Source organism: Macrosteles quadrilineatus, unplaced genomic scaffold (assembly GCF_028750875.1).
Source record: "Macrosteles quadrilineatus isolate MER2022 unplaced genomic scaffold, UCM_ALF_1.0 Scaffold_3__2_contigs__length_128488019, whole genome shotgun sequence".
Lineage (NCBI taxonomy): Eukaryota > Metazoa > Arthropoda > Insecta > Hemiptera > Cicadellidae > Macrosteles > Macrosteles quadrilineatus.
Window position 1 is genome coordinate 92644086 of NW_026542596.1, and position 14158 is coordinate 92658243.

Genomic DNA, 14158 nt, shown 5'->3' on the forward strand with positions numbered 1-14158 from the left:
CTAATATGTTCATTTATGAGGTATGAGGTGTCAGCCGTCAGCTCTGTGGATTACCTAATAATAGTTAGAGAGATAACCTAATAATATTTAGAATCACTTGAATAGTTTAACTTATCCCTGATTCACGTACTCACCATGGATGCAATCATTATAATTATACGTTATAATGAAATATAAAAATGTATAGTGGTCGTTATAGTACATAATCACTCTTTTGTGACGAACAGTAAAAACATAATTTTCATTGGCTTGTTGGCAAAACCCAAAACCAAATGTAATACGTGAACGTTAAACCAGATAACCAGATGTCAGAATCCCCATCTATTCCAGATTCCAGAAGTTCTAGTCAGTCAGAGATCTTGGAATGGGGATTGGATAGGTAGCGTTAAAATAAAAACAATGAATATAACCAGCTAAGTTTCTTTTTGTACTCTTGAATTTTATAAATAACAGTGTGGTTTCTTGTACAAGTGTTTATAATTTTTCAATGATTGTGTCTAAAATTTAAAAAGCTGTGTTCACTTAAGTTCGTATTTATATCAAATTTCATAAGTCTCCATAGTGAAAGTAATCCAACACGCCAGGTCCCAATTATGTAAAATCGTGGCTTAATTCTTTTAACTTAACATGCCAGACATCTCTGTACAGGTGAATCAACCTGTTACATGAATGGCAAAAGGATGGGTGATAAATTAGGGTTAGGTACAGATGTGAGAGAACTTAAGTTAGGTCCAACTTTTACCAATAGTAAAGGAACTGCATTTCACACTTTAAGGTGTAAGTATATTTTCTTTTTTAATTTTTTCATCAATAGCTCTTAAACCACTTAATACCTAACTTACACAAGTCTTAAAGTTATATTTTCTTAGATATTTCTTTAAGGCCAGGACCTAATGGATAGAACAATATGCCTATAAGTTAGCATAGGTTTTGTGTTAACAAACTACTTTTATTGTTAGTTAGAGATGCTTAGGTCTGATCCAATAAAAAATCTTGGCTTTAAAGATTAAATTGTTTAGAACCAAAATTCCACCGCTATAGCTGAACAGTGGATATGCCTACTTACGTAGCCTATCTAAAATCTCACTGAAAATAAAACTTGAATGCTGGTTGGCACTCATCCTTAGCCAAAAAGTCTTAAAATTAAGAGTTTTGATGCCCTAAACTTTGTTTTTTTTTTTTCTCACAGAATATGGTATAGGCCTAATGTTTTATGTTAAATATGAACTAGGGTAATAGTCAAATTACCCTAAGTTATTGTGATTCTCTGTGACGTCCCATGGCCTGAAGTTAGTATATTATTGGGCTTAGAACTTATAAGTTATGTTATTGAAACAGAATGTAGAGTTGCTCTAAAACTTTCAGATGACTTCAAACCAGCAAGTGTGGATGAGAGCAAGCGGGCAACAGTGGATGTGGGAGCGAATCATCAGGTGACTGTTACTGTTCCTCACCAAAATGGCTCTGGAACTGCTCAGACTGTTTTCAAAGGGTCTCATCGACCTTACCAGCGAGAATGTGTGCTCATCATCGACCGAACAACTGGAGAGATTACTCTAGAAAAGTTGACAAATAATATTCAACTCAAGAAGACTAGGTTTGTATTTTGATGAAAAACTTGAGAAATTCTTTGCTCTAGAAGTGGTTAACACGTTCGCTGCTGACCGCTAGATGCCGGGACGGCGCCAGGAGCTGAACTAACGCTCGCCGCTGCGTAACTTTGCCGCCGATACACTGAATTACAGTAAAAACAATAATAGTTATACTGGAGGGCAATGTTCTGCAATAAAACTGGCTTCGGACATAGTACTAAGTGATTCTGATAGATAGCAGCACTACCTAGGTTGCAGTCGGTAAAGTAGTGTCGCTATCTAGCAGAAAAGAGCCCTGACAAAGCCCTGTTCTATCAACCCTGGTGGTGATTTTGGGAAACTATATTTTTTATTGTCAGAAAAGTACGTCCCCATGAGCTGAAAGGAACTATAAGACGCTTGTGACGAGCTGGCTGATCCATGGAAACGTTAAACAACAATGAACGGTGACGTTCCGGAACGTTCCTAGCTCCTGGCGCCGTGGCACGGCTGACGTTCTGGAACGTCCGTAGCAGCGAACGTGTTAATTAGCCTAAGTTAAGTTAAGTCAACTGCTTTCAAAGAAGGTTCATTTCCCCATCTTTTAGAGTTAGAAATGAAAACTGATAGTGATTCAAAACTTGATAAAAATACCATAATGTGAACAATTTATTAAGTTACAAGTAGGCCTATTGTCATTGGAAAAAGTTGGTTATTCAATTCGGAAGTGGCTTACAGGATATCAATCAACTTTGTCAATAATCTGTACTCCCTCTAACAAACAGCCTACTATTACTAGAAGTCTAGGTCTAGAGTATCCTGTTATTGATTTACCTACTGGAGGCATTAAGCAAAACTTTACTGAGGCATTTAAAAGTTGCAATAGGCTATAGGTAAACTATATATTTACTAATTTGTGTTTTTCTCTAAAATGTCTTAAATCAGTTGCAACATTAAAATTGTTTAGCAATTTATTATATGAACTTCAACTTCCCGATCGCAGTCTTGGTACTGTCAGTACAGTAGCCTACGGCCAAAACTTGTGTGCGCGTGGACAGGTCGCTACTAGCCGAACTAAAACTTACGGGTACCGGCTATTGGCAGTGCTGGGGGTAGGGGTGAGTGAGTAGCAAGACACAAATGTTTTCACAAAAGTACCACCCCCCCAACCCCCTCGCCAAGACCCAACCAGATCTGGTCGCTCGCACAGAAACTTTACCCGCACTGTAACTAGGATCTTAGAGTCTTAGAGGTCTGTTCTGTTTTATAGGTAGGCCTAATGTTTCATAAATTATTCAAAGTTTATCAGACTTGAAAGACAAGTTTAAAGGAACAGAATATTTTACTTTAGACAAACTTTAAATTTATTTCATTAGTGTCAATGATAACAAATCTTTAGTTTACTGTATCTACCCTTAAAACAAACCTGGCAAACCGAACTATTTCTGAATAGGCCTGCCCAATAGTTCTGTAGGTTGTAAAAAATCATCCCATGTTTGAAGTTAATAGCATACTTTATCCAAATTGTATGTTGTGTTTAGGATGGAGAAGTCGAATAGTAACAGCGTGGGCAGTAGCCACAACGCTGCAGCGCCTATGGAAAAGAAGCCCTCGCCTCCACAGCAGTCGAGCCACAAGGCGCCGCGAGGTCTAGGCGTGCCTCTGCCCAAGCACTCCCCCCTCCCCGCCTCACCTTCATACAGCAACAAGAGCCCCCAGGTCTCCAGTTTGAGGTATAGTAGGCCTAGGCCACCACAATCTCGCCTCAAGTTTTTGAAGAAGAGACTTTTTTAATACTTTTTACTATGGGCCTAGTTTATTTATTTTTATTTTTTTGTTATCTTTGAAGGATAAATAATTTATTACTGGATTGTTTTTATATTTTTAATTGAAAAATTTAGCTTTTGTGAAAAATTTACTAGATTTGTGTTGCTTTTTCTTACAAGATACAGTTGAACCCCTCATGGGACAAATGGGGCCATTCCCTGATTGGAATACAAAGAGTTAGGATGATCGAAAAGATTGTGATCGGAAGATGAAAATAATGTTCACAGGAGCAATAACTTATACTCATTTAAAATGAGGCAAATACAAAAATTTGTGTCACAATTTCCGACAAATGAATGAAAAATATATTTAATAGATGTGTATAGACGGTACCCCTAAAATTGTTTGCTTGGTTCAGTTTAGATGGTGTACGTTTGGTTTGGATATTAACAGGCTCGTATTTGGATGGATTGGAATTATAAGGTTATGCTTGGCACTTCAGACTCGCTCTGTGTTGGTTGTTAAATGGATAAATTTTGTTTATCATATCCTAAATGATGATTTCAGTTTAGGGTAACTATAAAATAATGTTATGTAAATTAATTTAAAAGACTTCCTGTAGGCCTACTTACTGGTTTTGTAAGTGATGTGTTTAAAAGCTCACCTCTGTCTTTGACTATTGATACCACGGTACTAGACATTCCACCCCAAATCTCATATCTGCTGCCTGATAAATTCAAAAACAAGTACGAGCTATAGTATCCTATTCCATGTTTTCAAAGGGGCAAAATGATAGAAAAATTTATATGGTTTAGCAGTTTTTTTGTTGATTTTGTATGTAACTTATGGGGTTGTATTAGATGTTTACAGAACTCGCATGAGATGCTGCGCTTGGCAAACCTCCTATGGGGACTATTAAGATTGTACTGTAAACGCCTACTTACCGGCCTATTAACCTAAAATACTACAGCGGAACCTTAAAAAGAAGACCCTCGATAACAAGTCGCCCTTGATAACAAGTGTCATTTTTAAATCCCCTTGAAATTATTTTACGCTTAATCACATGTTATTACAAACCTCCATAAGAAGTCAACCTTGATAACAAGTCCTATTTTACAATCCCCATGAGAGTCTTGTTATCAAGGTTCTACTGTATTAGGCTATGTCCCAATGTTGTATGACTGGGACGGGTGGCGTCGTCCTGTAATCCAGCTACTAGGAGGTCACGAATTGTGGATATTTATAGGCATGCACTGTGGATGCGATACTGTCTGGTGTGGATTAACGTCTGCACTAGTAAGTAACTACTACTATCCACAGTACTATCCTGATAATTATACCAATTCGTATATACCAAGGCAAAATTGTGGTTTGGATTCCACTATAAACTGTAGGTCCCTAAGTTGCCATTAGCTGTATGGGCTATTAATTAACAGCTGTGTCTAAGGAATATGTCGGCCTTAGTCACTAACATGACTACAAGATCGCGCCACTCATCCTACACTCATCTCCATTCTTACTTGGCTTACAATACCTACTTTGTATGGTCGCCATTTCATAGAAAAGTATTAAAAGTATAAAGTATAACACCTGAAATTTATATTTGGTTAAGAGTCATTCATATCCTATCAGGAACATGATTTACACTATACAAAATATGTCACTGTAAATGAATGAAATGAAAATTCTTTATTTCAACAAAGTTAGGGCCCCATGGCCCTTTCTTATACTTAACCTGCATACATAGTTGCTTAATATGTTCCCTGCTGACCGCTAGATACCGGGACGGCACCAGGCGCTGAAGTAACGCTCGCCGCTGTGTAACATTGCCTCTGATACACTGAATTACACTAAAAACAACAGTAGTTATACTGGATGGCAATGTTCTGCAATAAAACTGGCTTTGGACGTAGTACTAAGTGATTCTGATAGATAGCAGTGCACTACCCAGGTTGCAGTCGGTAAAGTAGTGTCGCTATATAGCAGGAAAGAGGTGGGACAAAGCCCTGTCCTAAGTGACCCTGAGTGGTGGTGATTTTGGGAAAAAATATTTTTATTGTCAGAAAAGTACGTCACCACGAGCTGCAAAGAAATATAGGACGCTCGTGACGAGCTGGCTAATCCATGGAAACGTTAAACAACAATGAACGGTAACGTTTAGGAACGTTCCTAGCTCCTGGCGCCATGGCCCGGCGAACGTTCCGGAACGTCCGTAGCAGCGAACGTGTTAAAATAGTATATTACACTACAAAGCCTGGAATTAGGTGTTTATGGTGCGATGCCTGCCGAGCACAGCATTTCATGCCATTACTGAATCTTTCCTGGACGAGTCGCATACAATACACTGCCACACTATCAGCACCAGATGCAATAGGCCGGGTCCGCAGAATTGGCTAACTCTGGAACTCGCTAACCCCATGTTAAATGCCCTATCTTCAAATTTGGTCGATGAGAGGAACTCGCTAACTTGTTCGGTTTCGGAATTGGCTAACTCCGGAACCCGCTCTAGAGCCGGGTTAGCGAATTCCGTCCTCGTACGGAAGTCGCTAACTCGGTCCCTCGGCGGAACTCGCTAACTCCCAATCAGAAGCCTCGCGGGCCGTCCAATGGGAGCCAAGCACGAATATTTTTGGCCAGTGTTGCCGAAAGTGTAGTACCTATATCGTATCGGCACCATAATGTCGTATCCTACGATTAATTAGGAGTAAGAGCAACGTAGTCGATAAAATAAATATATTTAGAAGTATGTTTAACCACAGAGAAGTTCTTATGATTATTAGGGTGGTAAATGCATAGGCATTAGGGCATTAGGGCATTAGGGGGGGTATGTAAGGCATTAGGGGGGTCTTACCATAGACTAACCAACACAAGTAAACTTTACATCCCATTGTAAACTTTAAAGCTCGTTTTTCGTGTCTAGTTCATGTCCGGTGACACTGATCGCTAGTGTCGACAAAATTGTGTTTCTATCATTTTATAGTTAACTTCATGATTTGTTCCTTACTGTTTGGTTTTATAACTAGGGGACGTGTTATTAGTTGTGATTAGAACGTTTTATTTGGTTAAACGAGGTTTTAAATTACTGAACACAAGAAACAATTGTAAACAAAACACGACCTCTAAAGACAGTGCACCGGACAGAACTAACAATACAACTGTCTTCAGATCATCCATAAGGATGAGAAATGTACTAATATAAGGGAGTATGTTTTATATGTGGGTTTCTTACTTAAATAGTAGCTTATTGGTATGAAAAAGATAAAAATGCACATTTAATTTGGATCTATTACATGTTATGAAATATCTATTTTCGTAGTCCGCCATTTGTTTCTTTTATTCGAATAAATACCATTTTGTGAACTTCTGCAAATAAAATTTTTGAGTTCGTATTTTATATACTGGGCTTGTAGTAACCTTAAATCATAAATCATAATAAAATTTACACGTTAAACGTCATTACAGAATTACATTGTAGTGGTTATGTATTTTTAAATAGAGCTATTGAATTTAAATAAATATTTATCAATACATTATAAAGTGGTAGGCCTAATGTATTCATGGATTGCATTAAAAGTTAGTCTATGCATAAATACAACTTGTAAATTTCTTTTATCGTAGGCTATTAGTGTAGAACCCGGGTCATCCTCTTAATTTTGTTGAATTAATATTAATTTTACGTCTTTCAGTAGGCTTACTTTTTAAAAGTCTGGAGTTTTTTTCCAGGATGGTTCTGTCTTATCCAAAAACAAAGCTATTGTCTATTGTGTAGCTCAGTACTGGGGAACGGTGAACCGAGCAATGGCTTGGTATAGTTTATATCGTTTGTGAAAGCAATATAAAGGAAACCCAACACTCAAATCAGGAAAATCCGTCAATTAGTTTATTAAAAATCGTGAATTAAAATAACCCTGTCACGTTTTATTATATGAATATTATATCTTCTCCTATTTTTTACTAGTGGTGCTTAGGTGTACAATCTAAAAACTGTTTTAAAACATGTAACATTATTGCTAAAAAATTCAACACATTTTAGAATTAGGCAACTATTTACTAGTAGGCCTACAATGCTTTGGTTCAAACTATTAGGCCTAGATAAAAACTTAGTCTATGTCATCATACAGGGTGAGTTGTAATTGTCCCCCCCCCCCAACTTTTTTCTACATTTTTTTAAATATCAATACCAGACTACTTCCAAACATTGTTGGGTAGTAAGTACTTCATTTTGACAAGGTGGTCATTTCCGGCCGCCATCTTGGATCCACCATATTGGATGCAAAATATTTTTTTTCAAAAGTAAAGGTGGGGTTGTGACCCATTATTTCAAATTAGATTTTTACCCTGATTACAATGCCACAAACCGTTTTAAAAAATCTTGATTCATTCAAAAGTTATGAGGGCTTTTTAAAACTTCATTTTCAGCCCATTTTAACATTGTGCATTTACAAACTAATACCATAATCTCAAAATAGTGCTAGATAAAGATAAGTATACACTACCAGTCATTGTCAACATATTTTCTCTTTGTTATGATTGATGTATTTTTTTCGGCCGCCATCTTGGATCCGCCATTTTGAAATGTGATATATTATTTTTACATATGAAGGGTGTGTTGTGACCTATCATTTTGAAATACTTTTTTAAGCTAAACTCAATGCCGCAATCATTTTTTTGTTATCAAGTTTTATTTATGAGATATTGCATTTTTTTTGTTAAAAATGTGAATATCTCAAAATCAAAATATGAAAATGAAAAACGGATCATGGAATTGAGTTCAGCTTAAAAAAGTTATCCGAAATGATGGGTCACAATACCCCCTTCATATTTAAAATAATTTATCATATTTCAAAATGGCGGATCCAAGATGGCGGCCGAAAAAATTACATCAGTCATAACCAAGTGAAAATAAGTCGACAATGACTGGTAGTGTATACTTGTCTTTATCTAGCACTATTTTGAGATTATGGTCCTTAGTTTGTAAATGTACAATGTTAAAATGGGCTAAAAATGAAGTTTTAAAAAGCCCTCATAACTTTGGAATGAATCAATATTTTTTAAAACGGTTTGTGGCATTGTAATCAGGGTAAAAATCTAGTTCAAAATAATGGGTCACAACCCCACCTTTACATTTGAAAAAAATATTTTGCATCCAATATCCAAGATATATTTTGGATCCAAGATGGCGGCCAGAAATGACCACCTTGTCAAAATGAAGTACTTACTACCCAACAATGTTTGGAAGTGGTCTGGGATTGATATTTGAAAAAATGAAGAAAAAAGTTGGGGGGGGGCATTTTAAACTCACCCTGTATGTGTATACGTAAGTTGGACGATTCAAAGACGAACATTTAATTTAAAATCTATGAATTAATTATGCAAGTTACGATGGTTGATGACTGTATTAATTAATGGTTTTGGTTTATTACGACATTACAATTAAATCTGTTTTCCGTGTTTAAGAACTTGCGTGTATTTTAGCTTAATTTCGTAGAGGTTTAATTATTTGTTACCAATTAAACTAAATTTTGAATATTTTTCATATTCTATTATTTTCTTTTATACTGATGGCATTTATATTTAAGATTGAAATCATAAACATTTAACTGGCCATTGTACAGTTTAATAAAAAACACTTTTTCATGATTTTTTAATTGTCTTTTAATTACTTTGGGCTAGTTATCTGTTAAAAGTGGAATTGATAACAAAAAACAATAACATTTACTGTATCTTTATAGACATTGACATTTTGAAATACGGCAGTGTACGATTATTTTGTCGTACAAGGTTGGCAACGCTCCGAGCAGTGGGCGCGGCCGGGTTAGCGACTTCCAGAGTTAGCGAATTCCACTGCGAGACAAAATCGAGTTAGCGGGTTCCGGAGTTAGCCAATTCCTGACTGAGACGGTTAGCCAGTTCCAGAGTTAGCCAGTTCCGCCACACGACCGAGTTAGCGAGTTCCTGAGTTAGCCAATTCCTACGTCTCAATAGGCCTACCGGTATAAGTAAAATTCAACCTGAATCCATAACATGAAATAAATAAAAACACCAGGAGACCGAGTATTGCTCGAAGTGTTTGATTTATTCAAGAGGTTAAAAAAATTAAACCTATAATCCTACATATATTTTCAGTTTTGCTACGATTAATTAAGCTGTAAAGTCATTTAGTTTTCGGTAGATTTTCACTAATTTTTATTTAGGCCTACATAACAAACTTTTTTCATGTGGACAAGCAATCTATATTGAAAATTATTATAATAAACTCCAAAAAAACTTATGATACATAACATCTTTTGACCGTTATTTTGTTAGTTACTGGGACCGCGGACCGTCGCAACTAATTACAGGATAGTGGAACAACGCATCAATTCCAGCATCTTCGAAAAATACAAAATGCCCTTGGCCTTTCCTCTAGACTTTTAGTTCGGTAGTGTTTTACGGTAAAAGCTTAAAGTTTTTTAACAGTCGTAACTATCCCTTTGGTTAGTAATACATCATATACTCCAAATTTATTTTATATAATTAATGCTTGATAGCATTCATAGGAATGTCTTTTTCATTTGTACTTCATTTTGTAATTTGCTACTGTACGTATGTAGATGATTTGTTATAATTAATTTGTTTACATTTTAGTAAAACTGCCATAGCTACTTGACAGTCCATAAGACTAATGTTAAAAATATTAAAATTTCATTTCAAGTTTTTAACGAAAAACAGTTTCCCAGAACAGAGCCTAGCATGGATATTGTTTTTAGCCTAAAACTAAGATATTTATAACAATTTGGAGGAAATCTTAGGAGCCGTTTATGAAATCATTGTGCTCAAAAATGACTCATATTATAGTATAGATATTAGACTAATGCAACATGGTATCATTTTGAAACCTTTACATTTTTTACTTGTGAAAGTGCTATGTGTCTAATTTTCATTTATTGTGTAGCTTTGTTGAGAAGTTTGCCATTTTAAAAAAGTACAGCCAAAGTACAAGTGATGGGTAAATTCACCAACCTCCAGCTGACTTAACTGTACTCCAGCAGACTTAATTGGTCCCTTTTGGTAAACAGCAACTTACCGTTCGACAAAGAGTATAGAAACCATGCAGCCAAAACGTGTTTTTTTTTATACATTGTTAAAGTATCTCACGGAGGCTTATTGAAGTTTAACCTCTTAAATGTTGCAGTCTTTCACCAGTAGCTGCTGGTAGTCTTCCGATGATAGGCTTAGAAGACCCACTGGACAATGCTTTCTCATCCCCCAACCTATCAGAGGCGTTGCGGGAATCTCCCTACTACAACAATCAACTGCATGAGCCTGAAGAGGTATGTTCCTGTATGGACAAAATCTGGATTTTTGTGATATTACTAGTCTGGATAAGAATATAATCTTGAAAGAATATAATCAATATTTTATTTATGAAATTATTGTGAAAATTGGTATATTATCTTGAAAGTAAACTTGGCTGAAATTCTTAACCACTAAACATTTGTAAAAACTTCTATTTGTCATTATTATTGTTTTATATTTTTTTAATTTTTTTTATTTGCTACTCTTGTATATCTTTTTAAATTGATGGTAAAAAATCTTCAGTCAATTGTATCTACTGTATCTTCATCTATGTTCATTAGTGAAGTCTTGGATATAAACATCGTTAATTTATAATGCCTTTCTCTCTACAAAATAAGTTAATTGCGTAGTAAACATCAACCATGGCCTTAAAAATAAACAGAACTAAATTTGTTTGATGTTAGGATAATTCACAAATTAAATTAATAACACAGACAATCTGCCCCACTACATTATTTGATGGTGATCTAAATTTAAAGCACTCTCAAACTATTTTGTTAGTTCTTGTGAGAAGTCAAAACAAAACAAGTAAGTCATGTGAGTAATCTTGCAACTGTCTTCCATCTAATTTTTGTTTATTTTCCCTTGAGTAATTAGGGTTACAAGTTTTGAGTGTTGAGAAATTTCACCAAAACTTAGTTAGTTACCATCTCGCTGTTGTTTTTCTAGGCTTCCTTACATAAGAACTTTCTTGTTAAACTGTATAGTAAGGATACTTTGTTGGTTGTTCTTCTCTCTTTGACGTTTGATTGGTTGTTACCAGGACTCAGCAGTATCCAGAGTGGGTGTGTTGTCTGCGAGCTCCTCCAGCAATTCCTCCAGTGACGGTGACTCATCTGATAGTGACAGCGACTCTCCCCCGGCACACAACGACTCTAAGCAGAGGCTCACTAATGGTACACTCACTATTATTATGTTTTGGCAATAACACTTTTTTGTTAGTGATAATTTTACCTTCTGGTGTTCCAATTATTGTAGACTACTACTACGCGTTTTGTCAGCACCGTGACATCATATTGTAGTTGAATCCGCTATGGCTTTGTCTTCAACATTTAAATAAAACTGTCATGACACACAATAAATACATATAATTAAATTTAAACAAACATTGACGTGGTCGCAGTGGCCATATCATGCGTACGCACATGTTTAATTCTGGGCGACGACTCCAGGATGGAGTGTTGTCTGTGGTGTACTTTGCCCAATGGCGTCATTACTCTTTTCCAGGAGCATCACAGTGTCGAAGAATTGCATTTCCTTGATTGTTTGTTTTGTCATTCAGTACGTTAGGGTACCCTGTACACACTGTACTGCCTTATAAATCTCATAACCTTAAAGTGTGAACATTAAATAGCTTTTCTTCCATTTCTGTAATATTTGCAAGTTATCTGAGATGGAACTGTAATTATGTACACATTGTATGAGGTTTCAATATAGTTCAACTTTTGGATGCAGGTATTTTTTGTCATACTGCAGCAAAAACAGCCGTTTTAATACATGCGTTGCTATGGACACCCTGTTAAGATAGAGGCTAATTAAATAAAAGGGTGTTTTTACAAAGAATAATGATGTTATAGACAATCAACCATAACAATAACTGTCGTAATATCGGCAGATATATCCGCCTACTGTCCGCAAAGCCCAAAATGATAATCGGATATATCCACCTACCGTTCGCTATGCACAAAATGCTAGGGGCCGCCTATAGTCCTGGAAAGGTTAATGCTTTCAAGGAAAAAGTGTTGGGTACTTTTCCATTTACTCAAATCTAAACAAGTTTTGTGTGTGTTTCAGGACATGTTAATGGAAGCGTACCCCCAGCGGCTTTGCTGGAAGCAGATCTGGAACTGTCAGAGAGTGGCACGGACTCAGACTGTTGACTGCCTTGTGTAAATAAAATACTCGATGATAAGGTGTACTCATATGCTACATCGGAATATATGGCACAAATTGATATAAAATTATATACGTTTTCTTATTTTCTATCTTCCTCCTCCTGGTGACGTGTCAAATCTTGGACGGATGGATTTCAACGAAATATTCAAATTTGCGACTAGCTTCTACCACAATTTAATATGTTATCCAAATGATTTTTAATTATTGAAGCCGTGAATAAAATGGAATCTAGTGTTGAAAATTTTAAATTTCAGTTTTTCGGGTTCAAATAGTTTTGGGGTTATTTTAAAGAAAGAAATCTTAAAGTATTAATACTAATTGCTGGGAATTTATAGCTTACAGATATTGTCACAAACAGTGGCGGCTGGCGGGTTAAAGTAGTGGGAGGAAGCATCAATTTTTTGGTAGGTAACTGATACCAGAGAAAAGTTATAAGTTGAAAAAAATGAGTTATTTCAACTTTAATTATGGTATATGGTCAACGGTTTAGTCCTTTTTTACATAAATAAACTTTTATTCACAGGCACCTGGTAGGCCTTTTTCATATAAATTGTTTTATTCATAGGCACATCTGTAATTGTAATTAACTCTTTGTTCATAACTAATTGTCCTCGGAGCTTGCATACTTTGCAGAAATATTTTTTTAGTTCATAATTTATTAGCTTCAATGCACAACACTTCTAGAGAAGCGATGGTATAGGCTACTAATTAATCAACACCTAAATTACTGGTGCATGACAAACATAACCTCTACGAATCACTAAATACTGCCTTCTCTTATTCGACAGATAATATTGTGTGGCAGTCAACAGATCTTAGTGCTCAGCGCTTGTTGTAGCAATAGTTAAAGCTACTGTTTAAACGGAGTCCCAAACGCTGTATATCTATTGCATTAGAGCTTCACCCAGCGCTGTGATAGGTCATTTTTTTAATGCAGCTTATATGGGAGTGAATCCCTGTGTACTAGGCTATCTGTTGCAAAAACATGATGCGTCAATTTTTACCTGTCAAAAAACATTGCTAATGTTTATGTACATTCAAATGCAGGAATAAAAGTCATATTTATATTTATTATTATTATTTTTACTATAGTCTTGAAAATGGAAGGACTCCGTCACAGAGTCCTCGTAGACCACTGCCACTGGTCACAAAGAGATGTTCATAACGTTTTGTAATTCTCTGTAATTAACCTTTTTTTTATTTAAACACAAATATATAATGGCGAGAATCAATATCGACGGTGGATTCAATTTTGAATATTTCTTCTTCTAAATATAGACCGTCACCTGTGCTGCGGTTACCATAGGTTCTGGCACACACCACTGGGAATGCCATGTAGTTACGGCCTACGCGCCACTTAACTATACGGCGCGGCCAGCGGTGTGCGCCAGAACCTATGGTAACCACAGCACGGCTGTCAGTCTTTATTTAATTCTTTTTGTCTATGATCACATATTACTTTTATAAGGACTAGTGATGGTCGAATCCAAGAATCTCGAATCTGAATCCTAAAATAATCAAAAGTCCCAAAAATAGTTACAAAAGAGCTTATAGTGATTAAAAAAGCAAGAATGGAATAGGAACCA

General features: G+C 36.0%; 1 protein-coding gene across 1 annotated transcript; it reads left to right on the plus strand.

Annotated features, from left to right (window-relative positions):
* Positions 1 to 329: 329 nt before the first annotated feature.
* Positions 330 to 12640, plus strand: LOC128991163 (ELL-associated factor 1-like). Its single transcript, XM_054413941.1, has 6 exons — positions 330 to 777; positions 1366 to 1597; positions 3113 to 3304; positions 10513 to 10651; positions 11440 to 11572; positions 12471 to 12640. The coding sequence occupies exons 1-6, from the start codon at positions 666 to 668 to the stop codon at positions 12554 to 12556; spliced, it is 894 nt and encodes a 297-aa protein (XP_054269916.1). The 5' UTR covers positions 330 to 665; the 3' UTR covers positions 12557 to 12640.
* The last annotated feature ends 1518 nt before the right edge of the window (positions 12641 to 14158 follow it).